Source organism: Numenius arquata, chromosome 18 (assembly GCF_964106895.1).
Source record: "Numenius arquata chromosome 18, bNumArq3.hap1.1, whole genome shotgun sequence".
NCBI classification, from domain to species: Eukaryota; Metazoa; Chordata; class Aves; order Charadriiformes; family Scolopacidae; genus Numenius; species Numenius arquata.
In genome coordinates this window covers 5,103,950-5,131,161 of record NC_133593.1, presented here as the reverse complement: position 1 = coordinate 5,131,161, position 27,212 = coordinate 5,103,950, and the positions used below count along the sequence as shown (strand labels likewise).

The 27,212-nt window shown below is 41.1% G+C and overlaps 1 protein-coding gene across 9 annotated transcripts in view; it reads right to left on the bottom strand.

Annotated features, from left to right (window-relative positions):
• CUX1 (cut like homeobox 1) overlaps positions 1-27,212 on the bottom strand; it is a 278,806-nt gene that overhangs the window by 113,717 nt on the left and 137,877 nt on the right. For all 9 annotated transcript variants that reach the window (XM_074160646.1, XM_074160647.1, XM_074160648.1 and 6 more), the window contains 3 exons: positions 24,038-24,161; positions 22,022-22,098; positions 21,186-21,252 (listed from right to left, as the gene is read on the bottom strand). In XM_074160646.1, coding sequence (XP_074016747.1) covers positions 21,186-21,252; positions 22,022-22,098; positions 24,038-24,161 — 268 coding nt within the window. The remainder of the gene's footprint in view (positions 1-21,185; positions 21,253-22,021; positions 22,099-24,037; positions 24,162-27,212) is intronic.

Below are 27,212 nucleotides of genomic sequence, written 5' to 3'. Positions count from 1 at the left end.
CCTATCAAATGCTTTTCTTTACCTCAGTCTCTATTAAGCAAAACAGATTTAAGTCAGTTTGAAAATAAAACAGTAGAGTAAGCAATTTTATGTACAGGTGTCACTCCACAGGCATACATCAAGGGAAAATTACTGTTTACCACCACAGCAATGACAGACCATCAGCTCCTACCTTGTGGAGAACGGTAATTTTCCAGTGGCCTGAACATGTATTAGGGTAAATATAACAGACTAGAGAAGACAAATCCATACCTGTTTCAATCTTAGCTGAATAGCTCTAGTTCTCTAAATTATCTGTCCCCTCTACCCACTTTAACTTTGGTAACTGGTACTACGGAGTATCAGACAACATCCCACATGGCCTTTTGAAGGATTTACTGGCATAAACCAAGATAAATATGTCCACTAGGCCAATAATCTCCAGCTTACTATTTCTTACCAAGCTGCTCGTCGATCCCCCCCAAGCACATTTACTAACAGGCACCCAAATACGATAATATCCTGCTTCCCAACGTTGTCAAATGCACCTGTAGCATCTGGCCTGTGCTTTATGATGGATAACAAAAAGGCATTATTTAGTGATAGAATCCGGATAAAACTGCAACTCATTTTTACCTTTTGCCTTTATCTATGTAAAGGACATGCACATTGTGCAGAAGAAAAGCTAAATGTTGACTCTGTAGTAACACAGCATTCAAGTGGGAGATGGATTTGGGGAATGCTTTAGATGCTTTTGACTTTAGAAGTGAATATAGGTGACGTGCCTATTCTCTGCTAGCTACTCAAGCAAGCATTTCCTTCTGGCTATCGAAGAAAATAGCATTAGATCGTCTGTGATAAAGGCAACTGATGTCCTTCTATCCAATAAATGGACTGAAAATAGCATAAAGCATGATGGGAGATGCGTTTACTGTACATTTTGAGTAGGTTTTACCTTTCCCATGAGCTATGCTTAAGATTAACAACCAGGATGATTGCTGTCTTCATAATAATATATCCAATTACCAATATGGTTTTCTCTCTTCCCAATTTGTTCCAGCTTTGCTCTGAATGGAAACACTACTTCTGTCAAATTGCAATCATGTCACCATTTTGCAGTTTCAGTTTACAGCTATCAATAGCACGAATCTTGCTGACCTGAGTGACAAAGCTGCAAAAAAGCAGGCAGAAAGAAACAAAGGAGGGAATGGGAGACCACAAAATAGAGAAAACAAACCAGAGGAAGGCAAAAAGGCAGGTATCGTCTAAATCTGCACAACAAGCACCAGCTCATTATTCCTTCATGGAGACCGATGCCTGCGACACAGAACAACCTCCTGGTCTTCAGATGAAAGCGTTGCCTTCCTCTCTGTCCTTTCCCTCCTCTGGATTTGCTCTGACACCAGTGGGGCATCCCGAGCAGCAGACTCAGCCTCCAGTTGCCCTCAGGAGCTTTGCTGGTGGAGAAGCTGGATGGTAGGTTGGCACCAATTAAGATGCTGCTCTGGTGTGAATCAGTGCAACTTCACTCGAGCCGCTTGTACCAGCAGAATATCCAGCATATTTTATTTTTACATCTTTGGTGAATATATAAAGCTGCTCAATTCTTTTCTAATTTAGTCTCCAGTTGTATCGGATTATGAGAAATGCTCCCTAATATGATTGACAGATTGCCTGTCTACACAGAATCTAAACTAGATATATATTAGACAGCCAAATTACTTTAAATAATCCTTCGTGGCAAAACCCAACAACACTAGGTACTACCACGAGCCCTCGGAGGACAACAGTGCAGTATTTTCTAATTTAACCTTTTACAATTTTATTTGCAGAAACACTTCTCAAATTCTCTATTTCCCTTTCAACGGTTGTTTAGCCTTTAAAATACTGCTAAAGTAAAACAGCTTCAGGCTTGACTAATATTGTAGTCTGTGGTATGGAACTATTTGATTATTCTGTTTCAATAGTTAATGTAACAGGTTTAGTATTTCTACAAATGGGAAGTTTGAACTGGAAATAATAGTTTTCTGTTGCTGACGACAATTCCTCGACATTTCTACTATATCCAAAAGATATGCTGATGTCAGAAGGCTCTTCAGTGGATGAAAATCATCCTTCCTAAACGTCAGAAACAGCTGTAGCACAAAAAGGAGGTAAGACAATGCCGACCTACCTTTTTGATTTGCCCATTTTTAAATGCATTTCTAAGTCTATTAACCAGTTAACAGCCAAAAGACCAGCATTTGCTTAATGAGCAAGGTCACACTGTTGAGACCTTCAATGGCCAAACACCCTTCCCTGGTTGTTCCCTGACCTCAGGAGGTGTAAAGATAAGACTAGAACCAAATCCAGCATCACTTCTCCACCCCATTCCCCTCTCCCTCCTGCTGCAGCACCCACATCCCTCCAAGTGGGACATCCTCTGCCCAGCTCCGTGGTCTCACGTGGAGAGCTGGGCTGAGCCATACACTGCCGAGTTGGACACCTGGGCTTGGCGTGAGTGAGGAGTGGATCTACACAGCAGGCTGTGTAGATCTGTGCTTGACAGGACACCCCGGGAGGACACACCTTTTGCAAAGATGCAGCTTCTCTGTCCTCAGTTACTGGGTTCAGTTGGGTACTCGGGTACAGTCTGGAGCATGAACTCATGCACAAGCACAGAGCAGAGGAATTTCCCCTTCTTTTACCCTGCATTGACATTTTGTGCCATCAGTTCCTGCACTGTCAGTATAAAAGTTTTAAACTTTTCAAATACAGCATATCTAGCCTTCCCATATTTTCTCTAGGCTTAGCTCCTTTTATGGCATAAAGTAGTAAATCAGTAATTCAGGGAACCTTGCTTTGCTTCTGAAGTGTTATACAAACAGAGAGGATGGGGCCAGACTTGCTGGCCCCTCGGCGGCACAAGCTCTGCTCCCTTTCCCCTCCGCCTTCCCTTTGCCCGCAGGTTACTGTACCTGCAACGTCTTCCCAAGCTGTGGGCTGAAGAGCGCAACAAAAGTTTATTTGATGTTATATCAGAAATTAGACTGCCCTGCTGTCATACACACGAAAAAGGGCCGGAAGGAGAGGGTCTATATGGGGAGGATGCACTAATACATTGTAAAGTTCACAACTTTCATACAGGGACCTTTGTTTTCTTAAACTTGTTCCCAGAAATGGTTAATAATTAAGTCTTCCACAGGCCCCGGCCATGTAGCTTCTTTTAGAGTTGTTACATCTTCAGTACTGCTAACCTTACTGCTATATCAATACTATGTACATAGAAAATACAAGGAACAGGAATTAAATTAGAGAGAAAGTGTGGGAAAATGTTAAATAAAAAAATGCAGTTAATGCAGAAACCAGACAATATATTCACTGAAAAACAGTAACAAAAAGTGTTAGAGAAAAAGCAGGGCTTATCTACCATCCATGACACAGAAAGACTGCTAAACACTGACCTGGGTGAGAACCGGCGTGTGCCCGGCACGTCTCACCGCCGCCTGGCTCCGCTCCGGGTGAACCAGGCGTCACAGCATCACTGACGGCCGGGCGGTGACAAAAATCAATCCAACAGGCAGCAAGACAAATAAGTCATCTGTATCACAGCTAAAATATGTTTTTGATCAATAACAGAAAATTAACTCGGACTCCTTTGCCAAGAAAATAGATTATTTAATCAGAGCACAGACAGATAGAGATGTTACATAATCAGAAATAGCTCACCCCGCTATATTTAGTGGCCACTGTCTTTCAGTGAAGAGGGCAAAAGTACAGCCATTATCAGTTACAAGCCCTGGACTGAAATGGTTTTCTGACGAGTTAAGCTGGTCCGACATACTTAACATCAAGCTATTGTATATTTATAACTACAACAACAACAATGACAGCATGAAGGCAACGAAGAGGGAAAAGACAAGAAAAGCCATTGCCGTCCTACGGGGTTAGAAAGATCAAGTCCCAACTAAAACTTATAAACCAGGAGATCTACAATAGTGATTTATAACCTTCCTAACTTTCAGACTACCTGGAGTTCTCCATCAAAGGATGAAACATTAGCATAGCACATTTACAGCTTATGACTGGTTGCCTTTCACAGTTATTTCTGTGATCTCTTTGCAATAACCAGTGGAATTGCAGGAATTTCCAGAACACACAGAAAATCACTGATCTAGACCATCAACACAGAGCTCACCTAACAGTACTGCAGCCTGACTGGGTGCACTGTGCGTAGCTAAGAGCCTTCCACCATTCCAAGATCCACAGTATCTTAATTAGAAGCTCAAAGAAACGTCTGTCCATGGATAGTCCCTGAGATGTGAACAACAGTATCATCAACGTGATCATCCTTCCTTCCCTCCAGCTTCCCCACCAAACAATAAACACTGGGGAAAAAGCACAATTAATGCTGAAGTCGAGCACCTCGAGCTTTTATGGTTTCAGATATGGAAAAAGTCAAATAAGGCACCAGAAAAAACTGCATTTAAACTAAGGGCTGGTTTATAGGCCCTCCACACTTTAAAAGTCAAAGAAAAGCCTCTGTTCCTACCTGGAACACGGATAAAAAGAATGTTTAGTGGAATAGCCAGCGATTAACATTGGTGACCACCATTTCTTATATTGTTTTAGGTATCAAAAAACAAGCAACTCCATTAACTGGTATTTGCATCAGGTTCATAGAGCTGCTTCATGCAGCGTGAGCGTCCAGCCACAGCGCCTCTCCCAGACACGGAACGCAAAGAAGATGGTGATTCTGCAGGGCCTTCAAGGTTTCTTTTCCCCTGGGATGTCTGTTTTAGACATTCAAGAGAAACAAAAACTTCATGCAGACAAAAAATTCTTAGTGATTAGAAAAATAAGAAAACAAACAGTATAAACAGAAATCAAAGATGGCTGCTCCAGTAACAGATACCTTAAAGATCCCTCAAATGTTTGGGAAAGCTGGAGAGGAAAGCAAGCGCTATGCCCATTAAAAATAATAATAATAAAAGATAATTATAGCTGGCTCCAAATGTTAACATTTTAATAGTTACAGGATCTAAGTACTGTAAATGACTAATGCATGCAGCAAATGTATTCACAACAAGCCCTTAAAAGTAGATAGCTCTGGAAAAAAAAAGGATAAACTGTTTTATAACATCAGCTCTGAAGCACGTGACATTGAGAAAGTCTCTGTATTATCCTCCTTTTGTGACTGGCAACAAGAGCATCTCCTTGATTTGCCAAGATGACAAAAGGCCAACAATGCACAATTTGGGAGCTCTAGGTACCTGCAGGATTAGAACAGCAATGTTGTATTTTTTACAATTCTTAAAAGAATGAGACATGATGGGTGAATTTTTTCTATCTGCACAAAAACGTACAACATATTTTAAGACAGTCGTCAACATATAAAGCCAAGGAAAGACTGCTGAAAATTTAAGTGACTACAAACTGGAATAACTAATAAAACTGCTGATTATTTACTATGTGCCACTTTGTGTAAAAATCTTTTGCCTGCAATATTCAAAAATACAACTTTAATCCCTACCCCCTTGCTGTGACTACAGTTCTACTTTTAATAAACTATCAGCATTTCCCCCAAATAATTAATGGATCAGGAGCACAGAAATCAATCCATTCACCCGTGTCTTGTAAATAAATACTAATTCGCTGTTTATTTTATTCAAATAAATGACGCTTATGTACACATAACTGAGTAACCACTGGTCACAGGTTCAAGCTGCTTGTTAAAAAAGGACTTTTCTGCCTCAATCTGTGCACGTCACGGCGAAGACCGGAGTGCAGCAGCGTGGGCCCCACGGCAGGACAGCTCGGCGTCCAGCCCCAGTCCAGAGCGAGCGAGAACACGGAAACATTTCCTTCTCCAAACATGCCCACACGGAGACCATCATTTCTCTTCCTAAACAAACACCAGCACAGGTCACTCCTTCCTGCCTCCGGGTAGGCGCTTCCCGCTGCTCCGGGCTAACGGACAATGTCCTTCAGGCTCGGTGGCAGGGGCTCTGGACAGCAATTTATCAAGCGGGGAATGAAAGCAGAAGTCAGGGATAGCAGGAGCCTGCTGGCCCTCATTTCCTTTGTGGATGACCTGCTATTGAGCCAAAACCAGCAGCTCTGCTCGCTAAAACTTCCAGTATATTTTCTATTATCAAAGCCAGAAATTCTGTTGAGTAATGCTTTCGTTCAATTTGCTCACAATGTTCTCTGTTGATGAATATATCTGATTTCATGTAAATGTGATTAAATAAATCAGACAATGCGAGGCTGTATCTGTCTCAAGAGGTTCTAGTTCAAGATGTGAAATACTTGCCCCAATAAGCACAACTTGAACTAAACCTTCTCCAGCCTGGATTTTTATTACCTTCTTAACCTCAAAAAACCTCTGGTTGCCTCCTTATTTTTGTTAACATGGGCGTAACATCAGAATTACAGATTCTGCATAAACTGCCACACTGATTCAAAGGCCTTCATAGCATCCGAGGACTGAAGGGGAAGGGACGGGAAATGAAAAGGAGAAATAAAGAAGATGGAAAAATTCCTGCAAAGTATTTTGACCTATTTGGAGCTCCTGGCTGTTGGCACACGGAGGCATCAGGTAACGGGGAAACGAAGTGCTGTGGCTGACATTTTCAGATAACAGAAATCAAAAGGAACAACTCTGAAATCCAGGCCATTTATAATCAGTTGTCTACACATGATGTTACAGGTCTAATCTTAAGTAGTCTAAGTGTTAAATCTTCATCTGCTGTGCAGAAGTTCACATTACACCATTCTCTTTGAGAAAGAAAGGAACATCAGCCAAAGAATAGAGGGAACCCACGCCACGTACTCCTTGTAAAATAAAAAAGATTTTTTAAAAAAGATATCAGTTGAAAAGCAGCATGATTAAGAAAAGGAACTGTGTCTCCAAGTAGTAAAGCCACCTTCCTCTGTTGTTACCCACCAAACTCTCATTCTGGATCCAGTAAAAGGACTCCTGAGGATGACACTGTTATCACCTCAGCACGACTGTCCAAAAAAAGCTGGTTTCTAGCTTCCAGGTACTAGGGAACGATATGCAAAGGATGTGATGTTTTTCCTGACAGTCACTCACCCTCTATTAAATGAACTTCAGATAGACCACAAAACCCCCCACTCCTACAACAGATTATCAGTCGCTTTGTCTTCATGTTGGGTGCACCTTCTGACAGGCCTGAATTTTACCCCTTTATCAATCAGCTCCCAGACCTCGACTCCTGGAGCCCTTGGTAAAGGGGTGAAGGATCTCCCAGCCTGAACATTTCTGTGATGGAACAAACCTGGACCTGCAGTCCATGGATGGAGCTCTTCCCAAGGAACAACTGCTGCCACCAAGGCAATGCTGAGCTAGTATTTAACTAATAGATTAAGGCTCATCCATACCCCGAAAGGGGCTCTGCTGCAAACAAATTTTGCATATGAAGTGGCAGACAATGCAGCAGCGCAATGCTGGAACAGAGAAGCTGTTGGTATCTTCAGCAAGTTGGGGACGACACTAAACAACTCAGCTTTAAGTAGAACATTATTTTCTCTGATATCATACACAGAAGCTGCTGTTTAATTAAAACTAAGCTGCTTAAGCCATTAAACTGGCAAATGGCTATACTAAATGACTTGTTGGTTGTTAGCATTCAAATAGCAGGAGGTGTTTGCTGTCACACTCAGAAGGCGAGCTCCAACCCTAATGCACATCTCCCCATTGGCGCCACAAATCTAAACCAACCCAGGACTGGGAAGTTACTAGAAGTGCTACTGTGTGTTACTGAAGAATACTTTCTTACCATGATCTTCAAAGACGCCAACATCATGCACTCTGCTGCAATTCAATTCTTTCAACTTCTGTGCTAAAAGTATAAACCATTCCAGTCGCTTGCGTTTTCAAAAGTAGAACTTATATTAATTCTGGCTTTGAGCCCCACATTTAAGCAAGTCCAGATACAGCCTCCTGATTCACATCCTGCATATCTCAACATCAAAATCTGTAATCAAAAAGCATAACTTACTACAGTAGCTACTTTCCTCTGATCACATGCAATTAAAAAAAAATTTTAAAAATCAACATTTTATCTTGGGTCAGTAACAGAAAAAGATTATTCCAGCCATGCAGGCAAACTTCAAAGCCACACAAAGTGAGCATCACCGAAAGTGCCCAAGTTGAGCCACTCTGGAAGACCCCCTGGTTGCTTATCACGAGGATTTGGGTCAAGACAGGGAGCACCAAGCAGAGGCATCTCCGAAATTCAGGTTGGGAAACTCTCCCTCTTGCTCCTCTGCAGCCTTCATTCCAGTCCCCGAGACGGGAAGGACAGCGGTGAGGAACTTGAAACAGTTAAATGAACTGAATTTGTTGATCTTTCTACTTCCTATGAGTCATGCTCCTTAACTCTACCACTACGCATATAAAAATCTGCTACAACTCATTAAATAAATATTTCCACTTTGGCTCAGTAAATGCAGAAGAGTCCCACATTAAAGCACCACACAGGTAAAACAATGAAAAATGCTATAATGATTAAAGTTGCCCATTCCAGTGAGTTACAATGCCCGTGCTATGGGGCAGCCAGTGGTAATACAGCATTATTATTATGACAGATGCCATATGCATCTTTTTTCCTTTGGTGTGGTCTCCAGGAACGAAGAATATTTCCATTCATCACAGCATGACCTAATGGATGGCACTGTTCAAATGAACGGTCAGCAAATGCATTTTATGTGCTTCTATTTACGTACATTTATTTTTACAGGCTACAATGCAAGCATCAGAACAGCACTTCCACTTTTCTATCCAAGGACTGAAGGACTACCCACATTATAATAAAGTCTTGCCTTACCCCGTGTGCCCTTTTTACATATGGCAAAACTGAGTCATCAGCCTTGTTTTAGGTAGCGCGGTTGACACAACAAAAGTAAGATGTAGAGCTAATTACCATGCAGTACATGAAAACAGGAGTGTCCTTTCCATAAGACAAAGTCTTGAACTGAATTTTCTATCAAAATACTTGCGCGTTTTTATAGAAGTAAAGTTAATAGATGCCTAGAATCACTGAATGAAATGATGGGATCTCTCTGCATTTAGCAACAAGCCTTGAAAACCTTAATCTCATGAGTCAGTAATAACAGTGGAGGAAGTCAAGACAATCTTGGGTCTATAATCAATAAGACAAGCTGCTTAAAAGACCTCATCTGAAACAAATGTATAAATGTGTCACCAAAGCAGAGATGCTGATTTATGATTAAAAAGTGTAAATGTACTTCTGTGGTATCAGTTAAGAACAACTTGCATGTCTCATTTGCAAGGGCTTAAGGCAAATGGTTTAACATCACCAGAGTACAAACTCCTCACTAAGTCCTTCTCCCGAATGCCATTAACACCTCTGCATGTTCCGTGTCCTGTCTAATTCTCTCTGGCTTACACCAATCTTATCACAATTTAAATACATCAGACTCCTTCTCCATTATCAAAGTTAAACCTACAAATGCTGCATTTTTTCTCCTGCCAGGGTCCCTGACAAGGCCATTCCTGCCTGTGACACGCTCTACTACCAAAAAGAGCCAGCTATGAAAAAAACTCAAAACTACACGGGCAGACTTTAAAGGATTTTGAGAGCAATATTCCTCCAGATAATACATTAGGACTTGTATTGCTTAATAAGTAAAGGGATGATTTAGAAAAGCCAATGAACAGCACAGTGGCACTAACCGCAGTAAAGCAGAATTATTATTATTATTAAGACTGCAGAAGAGTAAAATAAAAAGTCCAGACACTAAAACAAGGCAGGTGAACAGGCAGCTTTACAACAGTGAAAACACTGACAAACACGTGCTAATGCCCTGAAGAGTAATAATTTGGACTCCTTATCTATGCTGCCGGGCTCTACACTTCTCGCTAGGAAAATAAGATGATGGACTAAGAAGAACATCCACACCTAGTTAAGATTGTATTCCAAACAGAGCAAAATCCCCTCAGATACTAACTCTTATGATTCACCGCATAAGCAACTAAATGATATGATCTGGAAGAACATTCCTATGGCAAATTAATCTACAATGATGCACTACAGGACTAATATAATTTTTTGCCCTTTTTGGATTTCTAGCATACCAGCACGGGTCATTATTAGAGATCAGACACTGGACAAGACAGCGTCGGTTTATGCAAGACAGAAGGACTGCACCATTGTCAAGCCCAAGAGAAGTAAACAACCTTAAAAATTCCCCTTACTGGGAAAAGAGGGGGAAATACATCACAGAGAATTTGGGGAGACAAATTCCGAGTTATCCTGATGCTTTTTCAATGTGGGAGTATCTGGAATCTTTCCCCCCATTGCCTGTATTAATCTACAGGGAAATTAAGTGCTACACACTCAGTAATGTAGGGGTTAATTCCGACTGCTGTCGAATGCCCCAAGTCTGTGCTCTGTTCATCAGAGCATTAAATCTGAAAGCTCAAGAGAGTAGTGCAGCCGTGCTGCAAGGGCTATGTTATAAAGTTCTGCATTAAAAATTCATATCGTAGGCTTGCCACAGTACTCTGCTCTGGCTGAAAGGAGAGCTGGCGGGGAAATATTAGACACCCCACTGTCTTTCTGGCAATTGGAGACATTCCTCAACAAACAGCACCTCAGGAAGGGAATGAAAGGGCAAACAAACCGTGAAACAAATCAATGAGTTCAATTATCTCTCTCTCTCTCTGAAAGGAAACTTTTCATTTTTAAGGCTGTTTCATGAAATCTTTTAATGATGGCCCTGAACAAGGATGCTGGGCACTCTGGCTGCAAACCCGGCTGCTTGGCAGTGCTTTTTATTTGTTTTACACGAGACAGAGATTCCCAAACATAGAGGGCGAAACACAGAGCAGGGTATAGGAATCTCTCCGCAGAACAACTCTACTTACCCTTTACATTACCGTGACCACGTGGGATAACAGGCTGTAGAACTTGTTCCCACTCTCCCAGAAGTGTCTCCAGCAAAGAGTGAATTTATATTTATTAAGATGGTTAGTTACTCCATGGTTAAGTTATGCGCTCCTCACTACTGGTTAAGGCTGTGCACATTTCACAGCAATTTATGGCCACCCAACTGGTAGATGACACGGTTCACAATGATGGAAATGGGTGTTATATTTTCATGAAAGCCATATGTGCCCCTCAGGTTATCTGTCTGATGTAACCACCGTATTGAGGCAGGTTAATAATCCACATACCATAAATGGGGAAGTACACAGGAAATGAAACATCAGTAAATACAATTTCTTGAGGAAACCATGCAAAGAAAGTTACTTGTTTCACAATCCTCCCTTGCAACTCTGCCCAGCACCAACCGTAATAGAAAGATTCACATTTCCCAGTGCTGACTTTTGAATCAAATGAAGGAAAAGGAAGAAAATCTAAGCCATTGGACAAAAGCTGTCATGGCACCCTCTCTACATTCTTTTTTCATACATATATATATGTATATGAATATACATGCTTGTTAACGTGTTGTTGGAAACCAGACTGCCTTCAACCCAGCAATCGTGGTTCAACTACAAGTTCATCCAGGAGATGTTGGAGGGCAGGTTTATCATCCAGCAGGTGCAGTCCACAGGGAAATGAAGATATTTGTGCCTGGTAGCCAGCATACAAAACAAACCAAGTCCAGACTAGCCTAAACCCCCTCAAAATAAATAAAAAACTGTATTGGTGGGAGGAAAAAAATATGCTATTCAGTTTGAGGAAAGGAATGAAGACAGGTTGTGCAGTTGGAGATCACAAGTAACCAAAGACCATCTATTGCAAGCCACTGAAAAACTGTTACAAAAGATTAGTAACCCCAAGGCAATGCTTCAGTTAAATTTATTTTTTCTTCAAAACTTGTTACCAACAAGCATTTAAAACTTGCAAGTGAGATTCTATCAGTTAGGGTTTATTCTGGGCATCAAGAAGCTGTTATCTAAGCAAAATAAGGGAAGAAGTTTTACCTTATACCCAATGATTTTATTTCTTAATTTTGATCCTTGCTGTAATACTAACTGCCCTCCACATCCCTGACCAACCTCCCTGGGACTCAGTTTCTCAACATGGTAAAAAAACAGGGAGGAAAGGCTGTCACAGCTACAAAATCATAGCCTTTGCTATGATCTGCCCCTGCAGAAGACACAAGATAAATGTTAAGGGTTAATAATATCAGGCTTACAGGATTGTAAATGCATTTGTTTATTTAATGCTTTATGTGAATGCTAATGAAGTTATTAACAGACCTGCATGTTGTCTGTTGTTTTTCCTGGTTTTAGTGTCTGCATCATACTGCCTTATCCCTTCTGCTCTGCGAGCTGGCCAACATCCTTCTCTTCCAAATCCCTGAATTAGTGCTCAATCCTGGTTCCTAACTCCTTAGGTTTCAGATTTTAAATTTCTTATTCAAAGCCATTATTTTAAAAAAAACTTATTCATTGAAACGTTTTTTAAAAATTTCATCAAGATAATGAGATTCAACTTCATCACAGCCAGTATTTTCTGTGGCATACAAAACTGCAATCCCACATGGTGTTATTGCCTTTTAATTGATATCGGAGGATATGTAAATGAGACAATATTTCTTAGGTCCCATTAAGTGATGTCTCTAGGATGATTAGAAGGGGCTGAGGCAGACAGGACGCTCTCCTCTGACATCCAGACACAGAACGGCCAGCCTGCACGCTGACCTGCTCCGAGCTGCAACTGCTTCTCAGAGAAATCTTTGATTTGCTGGAAACGCCCCCGTTTCTAGGCCACTTCACGAGATGATTCCTATAAGCACCCTGTGCTCTGTCACTGCCCAAACTGCTACAAGTCTGCAGACCAAAATCCCTTTTTTCTCCTGCGACCAAGGCACGGGCAGGTGGAGAGGTGCAGACGCCGAGGGCGACTCCCTTACTTAACGCCAGCACCGAGGCTTCTCCCCCAGCTCTGCTTCCACCGCAGGCAGCCGGGGTACGGGCTACAGTGGAAGTCAAAGATTAACGTGGGGGTAAGCGGAAGAAATAATTGCCAGGAGTTTTAAAGCTCTCACCATGACCTCCATAGCGATGCACCCACAGGATTTCATTCTTCAGCTTTATCCTGAGTAACGTGAGCAACCTGATGTCAACACTACTAATATAGATAATACAAAACTGGAACACTTTTTATTTTTAAAGCAGCTATGGAGGGGATAACGTCCCTGTTTCTGTTGTAAGCTGTGGCATCAGAGTAATATTTTAAGTCAGTGATGGGATCAGACGCATTTAGGTACAGATTCAGTGGGATGCTGACAAACCTTTCTAATGAGGAAGGAGCACAGGGACACTTCCACAAAGGTCGTGCCAGATAAAGCCACTTGGAAGAGGCAAACAGAAAATCAAAGGAAAGCGGTGGATGAATGTGAAAGCTGTCTGCATGAAACAACAAGGTCCACGGGAGAGTAGGCCCACCAGCTCTCACGGCAAATGCGTAGCTTTCCAAAGGGAAAGAAGATAAAGGCAGAAGAAAGAGACTTTTTTTCAGGATAGAGAGTTTTGGTGCTTGGGATCTTACAAAGTTTCCTGAACTTCCACTTTCGTTCGGGACAGCCATCTCTTTCCATTACATGAGGGAGCACAGCACACACTACGTGACTCATTTTTTTTGCCTGCACTGCTGTCGCGTGGGAGTGGGAAAAGCAGCTGGAATCCATCTATAGAGCACAAGGAGATTTTCACGTGAAGGCCAGTAAAGCCAGCCTACATGTGAACTGCACGGTGAGGTGGAGACAACCACTGCAGGAACTGCCGGTTTAGCTTAGAGCCTGATGGAGAGCTTTGCTTTGGGGCTGGGAATAGGTAACCCCGCACACTGTACAGGGCAGGTCCCGATTGAAAACAGATGAACCATTTGTTTCTGATGATTCAAGGATTTATCCTGATTGCCTTCCGCAAGATCCCAGCCCAGCAGAAGCTGTGCAGAAGGAGCCACGGCAGCACCACGTGCCCTCCTCGCTTTCACAGACAGGACCTCACAAGGAAGTGGTACCGAACCAAAATAACTGTGTTGCTTTGTTACTTTGTACTAAAAAAACCAAAACTATTCTAATCTGTAGGCATACATGAAAGGGCTGCATGAAAACCAAGCTCAGCTGACTTGGACATGGAAGCCCAAGGACCTTGTACACGCTCAGGGGCACATGTGCCTTTGCAAGAAGGGTGCTCCTTCCCTGTAACTCACTCCTCCTCTTCCTCACAAAGCCCCCCCAGGCACCTTACAGGGTTCAGCTGTCATAGATAAAATGAGCTACCGTGGCAAGATGGCTCAAAAAATTGGATCGCCCCTTTGTTGGGCTCACAGGGGTAGGCTGGGACCGCAGGAACATGCTGGTGGTCCCTCTGCTGAGCAGACACAGGCAGCTGGCAACAGCCTGAAGAGGTTTGGCTCCAGCAAGAGCGAGAGCAGAGGAGACGGGGACGCTCCTGCCCCTTGTGATTTCATACAGACCACGCACCAAGGATGCTCCAGCCTCTCTCTTCCATGCGGTTTCACGCCCAGGAAGGAGCCGCGGTTGCAGCCAGGGTCAGGGTGACCAAGAGCACGGCTGGCACAGTAGCCCAACACCCTTTGATGCAGTACTTTGCATTTATTTAAAGATTTCCATCTAAGGATCTCATGTCAACCCAAGGTTATAGATAACAGGGCGAGGACTAGAATATGCTGGAATACCCTCAGGCTATTTTTTTCTACTTTGGGTTGTTAAATAACACCAGCTTTTAGGCTATACTAGAAAAAGGAACTGAACAGTCTCACTCGAGGTTAAAAAACAAACAAAAAAACCTCTGAAAGGACCTAGGGCACTTCTGTGCTGTCAAAAAGTTACATTAACTAATTGCAAGCATTACAGATCTAACAAAAGAGACAACACAGCCCAGCTACAGCACTGACTCCTACCAACTCTAAATGCTCCATTTATATGGAGTCCTCAGAAATGCACCCTTAAAAATAATGATTTTAAAAATAGGTATCATTTTGCCAGTTTGTGGTTTATGATTCTCACGTCTGCATATTTCTAGACTCCAGCCAAGACCAGACTTGCTGGCTTTGAGCATTATACTCACTCCTCCTGCCTCAGTTTCCCTACCCAAAAGTAAAGGCTAATAATGACAACACTTCAAAGCAAGCACTCAGTATTTCACAAAGGCGAGTGTTTTAGGGTAACACCGTAATCCCCTCCCCACAGCACACTGTCTGGCGACTTTTCTGCTTTGACTGTAGGCTGAACCAGAAATTTGACAAAAAAGGCTGGTTTGCACATGGGCTTTCAAAGTCCTATTCCACACGAGAGCTTTAGATCAAAATAAGAAGCAGATCTCCACAGTGTTTTCATTCATCTTCAGTTCTAGGTTTTTAAGCAAAATATTAATGTTTCCTAGTGACTTTCAGCCTCTTTGAGTTTTGCATAAGGCACAGTTAAAACTTTTAACAAATATCTCAAATTGTAAAATGCAGACAGAATTTCCTGTAAGATTTAGGACATTCCATTTTTCTTCCCTTTTCTTTCTTAAAAAAACAAACCTAGTTCTCTGTAACATCTTCCCTGGTTTCTTATCCCCCCATTACCACTACTCCTGGGGCTTCACTGATGGCAGTAGGACTAGGAAATTTAAGAACAGAAAAAACTGTAAGAGACATGGCCTGTGCAGCTCTCCATCTCCTGTTTTTAGGGAAATCACTTCAAATACTGCAATAATTCCAGAGACGAGCAGTTAATGACTCATCAAAAGAACAGGAAATAGGAAACTTTAAGACCTTAAAGGCACAGCAAATAGAAGCTATTTCATGCCATGTACAACACAACCAGCCTAACTACAGTATTTCATGCTCAATGGGGGAAAGCAGCATTTGAGACCATCTATCACAGTAATTATGTGATGCTGGAGGGAGCGCGACTTTATTTTTTATTCAGTTTGACCCTGAGCACCGTCAAAGTGGGAGACTACAAATATTTGAGAAGTGATATATTGGTACCAGCCAGCACTTAAACAAGAAAGATTTGTTAAAAAAAATTAAAGTAAATAATTCATAGGCCAAATTCAATTCTCACTATATATTGGGAATTATTCCCCTCAAGTCCAAGTTAACTGAGATTTGCCCCAATGTAACAGAAGATTTCACATGAATACTTGAACTCCAATTCCATCAAGTAACTTTAGGCAGAAATAATTCTTCATGAATTCTCTAAAACTATCTGTTTTAAACTGTTTTTAACTATCTGTTAAAACTGTGTGTTTTAAAGCCCAATCCTGTACTCCTTCCACGCAGAAAGCAACTTTATTCAGAACTTGTTTGAACTTTATTCTGCATTGATGCCTGAAGAACAGGTCAGTAACAAGTAGGAAGAGCACCCTTCACCCCAAACAGCCCAAAACCACAGGCACCCCCTTTTGTTATTATAATTTTGGTGTATAATCCATGAAACCTCTTCCTTTCTCACAAGTGGAACCTGAAGTGCTTGCGTGCTGCAGGTACCAGGAGCCGTTTCCCTCCCCGCATCCCTCCTGCCTCCTGACACCATCGCTGCCTCTGCCCCAGCACTCCCCATCTGTCACCCACCTCCGACTGCGGGCAGATTACTTGAGGATTTATTTTCAAGTAGGATATAGGGATGAAAATAGACATTACTTTGTCCTCCCACTCCTGAGCTTCTACCTCTTTGTTTCATTACCTTCTTTCACGTTGTCATGATACCGTGCGGTAAACTCTTTAGGGTAGAGACGGCCTTTGTAAGAGGTACATGCACAGAGCCCACCCTGGTATCCCCAGCCTCGCTGACTGAGGTCTACTGCAAGAAAAGGAGTTTTAAACACTGATATTGAAACCCTGTGAGTCAAGTTTTCCGATTAAGGCCCTAAAACAATGAAACACTCTCCTTTATGGTAAAGCAGGGACTGCCTCCTCACAGCCCGCACTTTCATCAACCGCGCTCTGTTCATTTCCAGATTGAGTTTTCATTAAGATGCAGTCCAGGATTAAAATAAGTCAGCTGGATCTATAAGGTGGGGTTAATTTGCAATATTGCACCAGCGAACAGTCTTAATGATGCTACACCAATATGCCCTCCTGTGTCATCCTTAGCTGTGTTGCCAAAAAAACATCATAATCAGTCTAATCTATGAAAGGACAACAATTCTCTGCTTCGTATGTTGGAAGACAAAATATTTTTCTAGAAGTTATAGAAAGTAGTTGTTTTAGGATGACTACTTTAGTAAATATGAAAACCTCCTTCACCATTGCGTTTTCTATGGATACATTACTTTTAGAAGAACAAAAAATTCTGCATTTTTCAGAAAATCACACAGGCAACAGAACTGGGAGCAGAGAGGCTTTGACTGACAACCTTAACCTAAACATTTTTTGCATTGTGCTATTTATGAAGGCTTTTTATTGCAGAAGGGGGGCCGGTACCTCAAATCCTCACAAGACTACTTAACATTTACTGGTGAAAATGTAGCATTTCAGTGAAATTCGATATTTTCTTTCATCAAAGGCAGGGAGCCTCAACCCACATGTTAACAGTAATGTAACAAGCCTACTGTATGTGCTACAACCGAAGATCCTTTTCCAATTAGAATTCATTTAGGTTGGGGGAGAGGAGAGGTCGGAGCAAAGAGGTGGCTCTGGAACTGATCTAAAACTGGAATTCAACCATTCTGGCTGGGAGCATTAACCGCTCAGCTGGGAATCCCAAACACTTGCTCGGATTCTGCAGAGAACCAGAAGTGAAAGAGCAATGTTAGCAAAGGAGAACAGTTTGTCCCCAGAAAACGGAGGAAATGCATACAAGAATGTTTCTTTTTCTACAGAGGAGGAAGAAAAAAAAAAGTCTGTTGCACTAGGAAAAGAAAAATTCAACATTCCTTAATTTTTCTGAAACTCAAGTCTGAGTTTGCTTTTCAGTTCCAGCTCCGACAGAATCTCCAGATCAAACGCATTAGTGCTGGTTAAATCCAGGTTTGCTGATAGAAACGTGTGGGACAGCAAACAAAATCAGTATCGGGCCTCGAGAGAGAGGATGTGCCTCTTTAATTGAAAAAGGCAGAGTAATCATTCATTTATTTAACCCAGAGATGATTATAATCTGAAAACCTTGAAATCCTCTTACACAACAACTGTTTTGGCAAGCCCCTCTGTGTTCCAACAAATATTAAACTGTGCTTGCCATTTGTCTAAGGAATCTTGTATTAATAAACATGAAGAAGAACACTTTTACCTCCCACACTCAATGACAGAAGAAAACAAAGACCAGCTGTATTCATCAATGGATCCTTGTTCTGCACATAAAGGCTAATTACATTTTACTTCAAGCCTACACATGGAAAACTTTGCTGCTGCCATCTTGTCAAATTCAGCTTCTGATATTCCAGCTGACAGACTGCAATGACTGCACATAATAAACTTCTTTTTTTGTCATTAACACCTTCAGTGCCCTGCACGCGGGGCGTCTGCGGGCGGCAGGGGCCACGGGCAGCACCTCCGTGTGTTCCCTGCTCCCTGGCAAAGGGGCCGGAGGTTTTGATACGCTGGGACCACACCAGCTAATTTGACCGAAGATTTTAATTTCAGCAACTGCTCTCCAATTTGAAGATGCCTTGCCAGCACCAAGTTCGGACGGTGCCTCCGAACCTCACTTTGCACGTAGTACTTTGAACCTTTTGAAAAGATAAACAAACAAGTTGACACACCGATTTCCAACTTTAAGATCGCAACAACCGGTCGCCAGGACAAAATCCAGACTCCTTACTGCTGATACTGAAAACTTCTTACTCTGCATTTCTTTTGCTTCTTTTTTTTTTTGTTTGAAAGATTTTCAAAGTTACAAACAGTTGAGAGACAGCTTTATTCCAAAACTGAAAATCTTAAAAGTACTGTTAGCTTTAAAAAATTGACAATTATCTCTTTTTTCCTGAAGGCACTCCAATTCATCTGCATCAAATAAGCGTCTGTAAAACTAACAATTCTGGCCTAAGATAAAAATCACATGTTTTTAAAACATAAAATTAAAATTGGCAATACAAGTAGCTTTTCAGACTTAGATCAAAAGAGAGTTTCTTTTTAGAAAAGAATCAAACTGTCTTTCACCGTTTTTATTGGTGTTTTTTCAACATTTCTCCCAGCTTTTACAATTAAAATAGATGACTCAATTTCACTGTCTACATTCAGTTCCCTTTTCATGTTTTTCTAGATTTCCATATTGCAAAATTTGGGCTACAAATGCCACAGATGACTGTTGTTATGCAAGAACTATTCCTGCCATAAATATCCAAAACAATGATAAAATATTTCTGTTAGGTCCTACAAGTTTGTTTTCACAGTACATTAGTCTGGGAGATAAAGTACAGGCTTAACGTCTGCTTCAGGATTCAGCTCTACAATCACTATATTCCTGACCCAGCCTTCATAATCATTCTGCTACAGAACACAATAAACTTCTTGTTACTGAAGACGCTACTAATTTTATGTAATTCTATATATATATTAGCTAAGAATCACATTCAAGATCATATGAAAATATTTCCGCGTGAATCTCTCTGAAAGAATGAAACACATTAGAAAGGCAAACAAACAGTTTTGAGTACATCTTTTGCTCAGTCTCAGATAAATTACAGTACTTAGGGAAATATTATTAAAAAAATGAAGCAAACATTCGTCAAATAAAAACATCAAAAAGGGTGAGGGGTTATTAGGTTCAGTGCCTACAACCGCCGAGCCCTGATCTCCTGACTGTTCCTGCAGAAGCGGCTGCAAGACAAAATAACAGCCCCAGAGCTGCCAGCATCAGTTACGGGCAGAAAAAAAATAATAAAGGCAATCTGCAGTAATTTAAGGCTCCATCAGAAACATCATTAGTATGCGTCTCTTAGAGAAGGACGAAATCAATGAGGGAACAGAAATACTTTTGATCACCTTATTTGGAGCTCAAAGGAAACTGGATGTCCAGAGCAAACCCAAAATTTACCCAAAAGATTACTTTGAATTATGTAAAAGGTGTTTCAACTCCAAGTGCTGATTCTTAACTATTATGGACTGAATTTTGTAAGCTCAATGGGGAATGGGATCCTCAGCACGCGCAGAACCACACACTAACATATTAAAACTCGTTGCTGATTTGGCTGGTTTTGAAAAACCTGTATTATCTAGACTGCCATGAGCCATACATAGTGCTTTCTAGCACTGACCTACGGACAGAAACAAGACCATGTCATTCCTCCCATCAAGCCTAGGTTAGAGTTTCTCTTGCCCCAACACGGAGACTGCCAAGAGCCTTCTCTCACCGTTTTTCCTGTACCAGATGGGTGGCAGGGGCAGGAGCAAGGGATTTCCTCCCTGTTTACCCCATCCCCTGCCTACTGGAAAGAGGAGTTGAAACTGGGGCTCTGCAGGATGCAGGCAGTGGGCACAGGGATGTGACATGTGTCTTCCAACCCTTGCCCTTACAGCAGACCAGGGACACCCATCTGAAATGGCTTCTTCTTTCCCATCCCATTTCCAGACACAGAAATGACTCTTTGGGCTTAATACTGCTGATCATAAGAATTCCTTCTCATTACTAACTTTCCTTAAACATGAAGGGTTCAAAGAAAAACAGCAGAAGTCTGTCTCCCTTTTGTTTTTCCTGCACTGATTGTTAATAAAACCAGGGGATAATTGAAAACAGTAGCCATCAAAACGACAAGGATATATATTTTTGAGACTACCTTCATGTTCTCCTTGAAAACAAAGAAAATCTGCCCAAAATGTTACTCTCTGTAATTTGGGGTGAATTTGACCACTATCCCAAATGCAGAAAGAACTGGGGTGCCAAACAGTGAAACAGAAATCGTTTACTAAACTAAATTTTATTTTCACCAAGATTAAAAGATGGCAGTAAAAATCTTATTTCTGAAATTGCCCTATTTCTAAATAAAATGTAAGAGATACATGATGCAAGGGGTACGCAGTAGATGCAGCACCTGAGAATGAAACCAGGAATACAGCAGTATGTGTGCCAGGAAAAGCGTCTTGTTGGGTGGAAGAAAATATGAAAACTAATAATCTCTCTATAGGAGGCCAAATTATGACCATGTTTTCCAACAAATTTGGCCTCCCACTCTTCCATCTCGTCTGTCTCCAACAGACAGATGCAAAACAAAAAAGCAGTGATACCCTGAAGGAAGACATAGAAAGAAAACAGTGAAATCTTACTTTGCAGTAGTTTCTTCATCGTATTTTGTTTTCAGATCAAATAGTTCTGTTCTGGTTTTTTCCAAGGCTAAAAGGCATAAACATGAAGCATTACAGGACTGTAACAACAGTGAAAAGCAAAATGACTATTCCTTTTTCTTTTATTCAGCCATAAATAAAGCTATACACTTCCTGATGAAAAACTCTTTATCTTTCTACCTAGGCAAACCATTGTGACTTAGAAAAAACAAAACTTTTGATTTTTCACATTTTCTTTTACATTGTAAAAAACTCCCAGTTTCTGCTTAACAAAGCTAGACATTATTAATTTCTTATTAAGCTGTCTAAACTGCTTATTCATTTGAAATATTTAATGCAGTAATTTGGGGAATAAAATTTGTGTTGTCATAGTAAACGAAACCAAATGTGTCCAGACCTGGAATCTGTGAGTATGCAGAGCTGAAAATTCACGGCAAGCAAGTCATAGCAACAGGGCAAGGCACACTGGTAGAAACTGGGTTCACACTGAACCCAGATCACTATGTATTTATCATAGCTCAGAAACGCGTGAAACCAGAGCAAACCACAACATGGATTAAAAGTTCCATGGCCTGCTGTAACCGCAGTGATGCTCTGATGCTGTACATGCTTCATGCTTGGCTTTGCCCACTCTATTTACCAAGACTGGCTGCAACACAAGTGTTCACGTAAGGCATGAAGCCCCAAAGCAGCTCCCATTCACAAAGCACGTCCAAGCTCTCTTGGATGTCTCTGCACTCGTCCTGATACACTGAATGATCTCTGTCCTCTCACCTCCAGCCTGATCATTGCTATAGGTCAGAATAGCAGTGCCAAACCTGTTTGCAAAGCTTGAACTTTGTGTTCGGCTTCTTCCAGTTTCGAGGCTGTCGACATCTGTGTCTCCTGCAATTTTCTGCAAAGGGGAGAGAAGAGGTGAGAACAGAGCTCATAATCACGTTAAACAACTTACTTGTATTTTGCAAATTTGGGAGATAGAGTGATTAAATGTCTCAACTGTAATCAGACAACTGACAACACCACACAGACTACAAGGTACTTCAATGGGACCCATAAATCATGTCACATTGCAATACTGTTCATACTTTGCAGTCCCACTTATTAAAATTTTAACAGTGTAGCCACCTCATAACATAAGCTGTGAACATTATACAAGAGTTGACTGCTATATAAATGACAACTTTAGTGGAAGGTTTTCTTGAGCATAATTTGTTTTGGAAATGTCACACACATTAAGAAAATTGTCACCAAGCACCCTCTGTTGTACAAAGTTAGTACAAGAAGAATGATACATTTCCATTTTACTGTCATAATGAAGAAATTTGTTGCCATAACTGATATACTGAATAGATGCAGCAGCTGTTTCATCATAGCTGTAACGGGTGCCAAATGCAGTATTATTATTAGATACTCTTTAAAAAAATACACGTATTTCAAAACAAATCTCACATTGCTATTTTCTATATAACATGAGCAAACCTTTAATACGCTCACGTTTCTTGTGTCCACAGGCAACACTTCGTTTGTGTCAGTTATACAGGGTTTTAACATCATCTGCCCATACAGTTGCTACGCTCTTTGCTAAAGGCTGCAGGAGTTATAAAACTCATCTTTGAAAGGCAGTCGCTCCAACATCTCCCAGGAGTCGCTGCTTTTTACAACATTGCTTTTAAGATATTCTGCAGATTTTAGAATTGTGAAACGGCTTATGAAACTACCAGCATCCTACTTGCACTCCATAGGGAGCATAAATTTATTCTCCAACACTACTGGCCAGGTTAATAACTATTTATAGCAAGAAACATGCGTCAGTTCCCTTCATACCACATTGTATACTTTGAGAATTCAAAACCTCTCTTACACATACTTTTATTTGCATTCCACGACCTACCATTTTATTTTATTTTTAAGCATATCTAAATTGCACTTGTTAAAGCAACTGCTTCAGTGCTACTTATCAAAAAGTAACCACTGATATCGATGAATTAAAAAAAGCTTTGCATTCACCAGTAGATTCCTCCCACTCAGATCTGAATTTAAACAACCAACCCACCAAATAAAAAGCTCACGTAAACTGGAGGTCTTCCACACTAAGTTGAACATATTATAGCATCAGTGTCATTGCTCCATGGGAGAAATAAATTCTCAAGGCAGGGAAAGAACTCCCCTGGGTCTTGTCCTGCCTGATGTTTGCCCACTACCCTACAAGACTCAAACATTCCCTGCTCATTTGCAAAAGGTTAGAAATGCATCCAAGATGTTTCCAAAAATCAATAATAATTTATTAAAATACTTCTTAATGTTGGTATGTAGGAATATGCAAACGTTTCCAGGACCATTCAGGAACACATCCCCTCTCTCAGACATTACCATCGGAGCAGGGGTGATGCATCTATTACCCCGGCTCTCGGGTACAGGGTTTCATCTTAAACAGCTCAGGGTTGTACAGAGCATACAATGGTACTGTGACACACAAAGGGACACAGCAGACTGAATTACACTGTCGGCTAATGGAGAAAGATTAGTGTCACAAAGGACAATACAGCTAGTGAAGAATAAAAGCAGGTTTGCACCCTTCTGAACATGACACCTCCCCACACAGCACTACCGCGAAGAAACAATCTGTCCTTGTTTTACTTCCACACTTTCACGATTGTTTTTCTGTGCAAAGTTGAGTATCAAATGATTCCGTGTCAAACACATAAATCACCAGAATCGCTCAATATATGAGCTGTCTCAGTCTGCTGAAGAGAGAGTCCTGGCTGGGAAGATTAAACAGAAAAATACATCTCTCCTCCTCCTCAATACCCACAGACGCACACACGCACACTCACCTCTCCTTCTCCGCAAAATCATTTTGTAACTTTTGTTCTTTTTCAAGGGCTATATTCTCCGCTTGGTTCTTCAGGGTCTGTTCATATTCTCGGATTTTCTCTTTAAGTGCTTTTATTGTAACCTCTACAGAAAAACAATAGGAGAAGAATGAGTTTACACAGCTCCACGTGGTTCCACAACACAAGGCTTTCTTTACCCTGTAGGCTCAGTGTGTTTTAAACTTTAGCTCTTCAACTCTGACACAAAATCAATGGATATGAGTCCCTTTGGAGACCTTTTACTCCCTAAATGTTAAATTGAACTTTAAGTGTTTAGGTTGAGAAGGATCAATGGAGTTTGCTGGAAAGCAGAGTGAAGAAGGTTCCTCTAACATGACTTTAAAAAAGAAGAAGAAAAAAAATCAATTGTAAAATATAATATCACCTTGTTGACTAGTCTCAAATTAGCTCGCTGCTGAGTGGAGATTAATAAAGTCCCAGTGTAGGTTTAAGTACGCATTTACACACAGGACAGATAATTCACGTAACTGTGCTCACGTAAAAAGAGGCAGTTTTACTATGGTTCATGCACAGATGCAATCTAACACTAATTGAACACATATCTGGGATACAGCTACGTTCTGCTTCACAACTGATGAAAAATACGGCAGTTAAGATTTAACTGCTGTATTAACAGTAGATCAGATTCAACAGACACTCTGGAGCCCTTCATATTCCAGTTCCTCTAACTGCCTTGTCATCCACACTGGGTTTTACGCACAAACATTAACTATTATAACTTTCTGAGTGCACTTGTAGCCTTCCAGGGAATTTGCCGAAACCCTTCTCTCCAATAAAGAAAGTATCTTGCATTTACTGTGCCCAGTACTGGATGAGAGAAGATGCATAAACCTGCCGAGTTATGGGGCAGCCTCTGATGGACAGCATCTTGTTACATGCCCTGACCCGGTCCTACGTGAAAGCCCTTCGATCCCACCCCCAGGAAAGGCTGGAATCCATATAGGGCTCCTAAGAGGAAAAGCAGGACGTTCACCAGAGTATGCTTTGTAACAATAATGGAATTTGGAAAAAGCGTTAGACTGCCAGAAGACTCGCAGCTCGCAATACATTTCAATGTACTTACACAGAGATGCAGTGGTTTAAAGACATCAAAGACAAACTCTACTATGAGAAGTAAAGCCTATGGACTTGGGGAAAAAAAAATATCTCAATAATATCACACAAAACCATGCCTAATCCTTTCCAAGTCCAGACTTTTAGACTCAACTAGAGAACTGTAAAGCCAGACAGCAGAGAGCTGGTGACAAGGTCTGGGAATTACACCGAAGGCAGCTTGGGTCACTGTGACCACAAGGAAGCGGGGGAAGAGCGGTAAAAGTGATTGCCAGCAAACCAGCTACTTTTGAAGGAAGGAGCGGGGTTTTGCTGACCGTGCAAAAATCCAATGAGGCTCATTACTGAGTAATAGGCCGTGAAAAGGACATGTCACTTTTTCTTTTTTTTAAGCAAAGGGAAATTCTTCTCTCAGATCCGGGAAGTAATAGAAATTCTGATCTTTTCCTGAATAAGCAAAGGATGCTCCTTCACACAGACAAAAGGATGCTCGTTCACACGTACAAAGGATGTACTCTTTGTACTGGAGACACCTTTGCTCCAGGTATTTTCAGACATAAATCTTTGAAAATATTCAGGTATATGGAGAAAAATAATGTCACGGAAATGCATACAAAAATTTTTGCGTCTTGACAAAATTCGAATGTTTCATTTTAAGAGGAAACAAAGCCACAAAAATGAATGCAAGAAGTGCACAAATATGGGAAAAAATGATGACTTTGTAACAAAATCTGCTTTTACCTTTAGGCACCTAACAACTGGACAAGCACAATTTAATCTTCTATATTGCTTGAAGAACTAAGTGCCTTCTTTACTGTTCAGGTCAGCTAAAGCTTGTTAGCTACTGCCATTTATACCAGTTTTGGAAGAAGTTCTTACAGGCACCGTATAGCTCATACACAGCCCTCCAAACAAAGAGATTAACTGATCAAAGCACCCTTAGCTACCAACAGGCTTTTCCCTGGATATCTTATTAATCCCGGTTTGAAATAGAGTGTAAAACTATTGCACTGGAGTGAAAAACAAGGCAAAGACTACAGTGGCAAAGCAGAAAGGATGTTAGTGCACACCAGGGAAAATAAAAAATGCCAGTTTATCAGTGGTTGCAGAAAAAAAGCACTGGAAGTTGAGATCTCTTCCATTCTCTGGGATGAACCCCTATGTCATGCCTGGATGTAGAGGATGCACAGCCTCGGGAAAACTGCACAGTGACCTGCTGTTATTCTACATTTCCAGCAAAAATACTGTCGGGCTTAGAGCACTACAGCTCCAACACGACATCTTTTGTAGTCCAGCCTGAATCCTTGCATGCTGATACCTGTCCTCTCCATAGGTCACACCCTCTATGTTAAAACAAAATATACAACTGTATATACCCTCCTTTTGCTGAAAATGAGATATAACAACCAACTTAGTTGCTATTGTAGCTTTCAAATGTTACCCACTTGGGTGCAACAGTTCCATAGTATATAAAAATATAAAGCTTCATTTTCCCAAACGCCTAGAAAATTGACCTTTCCACCACCCAGAACTGAGTATTAAACATGGAAATAAGTCCCACGTATAGGCAAGGAGGTGTACAACTGAGCAAATTTTGTTTCCTGGAGCTGGAAAGTTTCTTCTGAATCACAAGAAAACTCAAATACTCTTAAAGGCAACAAGCTTTAAAATCTCATTGAGATTTTCATGTATTTTCATGTACTTCGGTCTCATTAAAACTTGCTTAAATAATTAAATAGTATTAGCTTGTATTTACATTGCTCTATGGATAGTCTCTTGAGTAGATACAAAGTGTGTATGCTGAATGTATTCCAGTAACACGTTTCATATTTAGATAAGGAAAAAAGGAGTACAGAAAAAGCTTCTTTTTGTACAGATTTGTATGTGTGTATAAAATACTGGATTTGTGTGTGTGTCTGTGTAAAACGTACCTACTACATGCACTCACACATACATTCAGCTCGATGTCAGCCGTAGCACCATCTCTCATAAAACGTCTACATATAACTTCAGTGAGCGGGGCAATTTTCAGGTAGCACTGAAGGCTACAACCCAACATGCA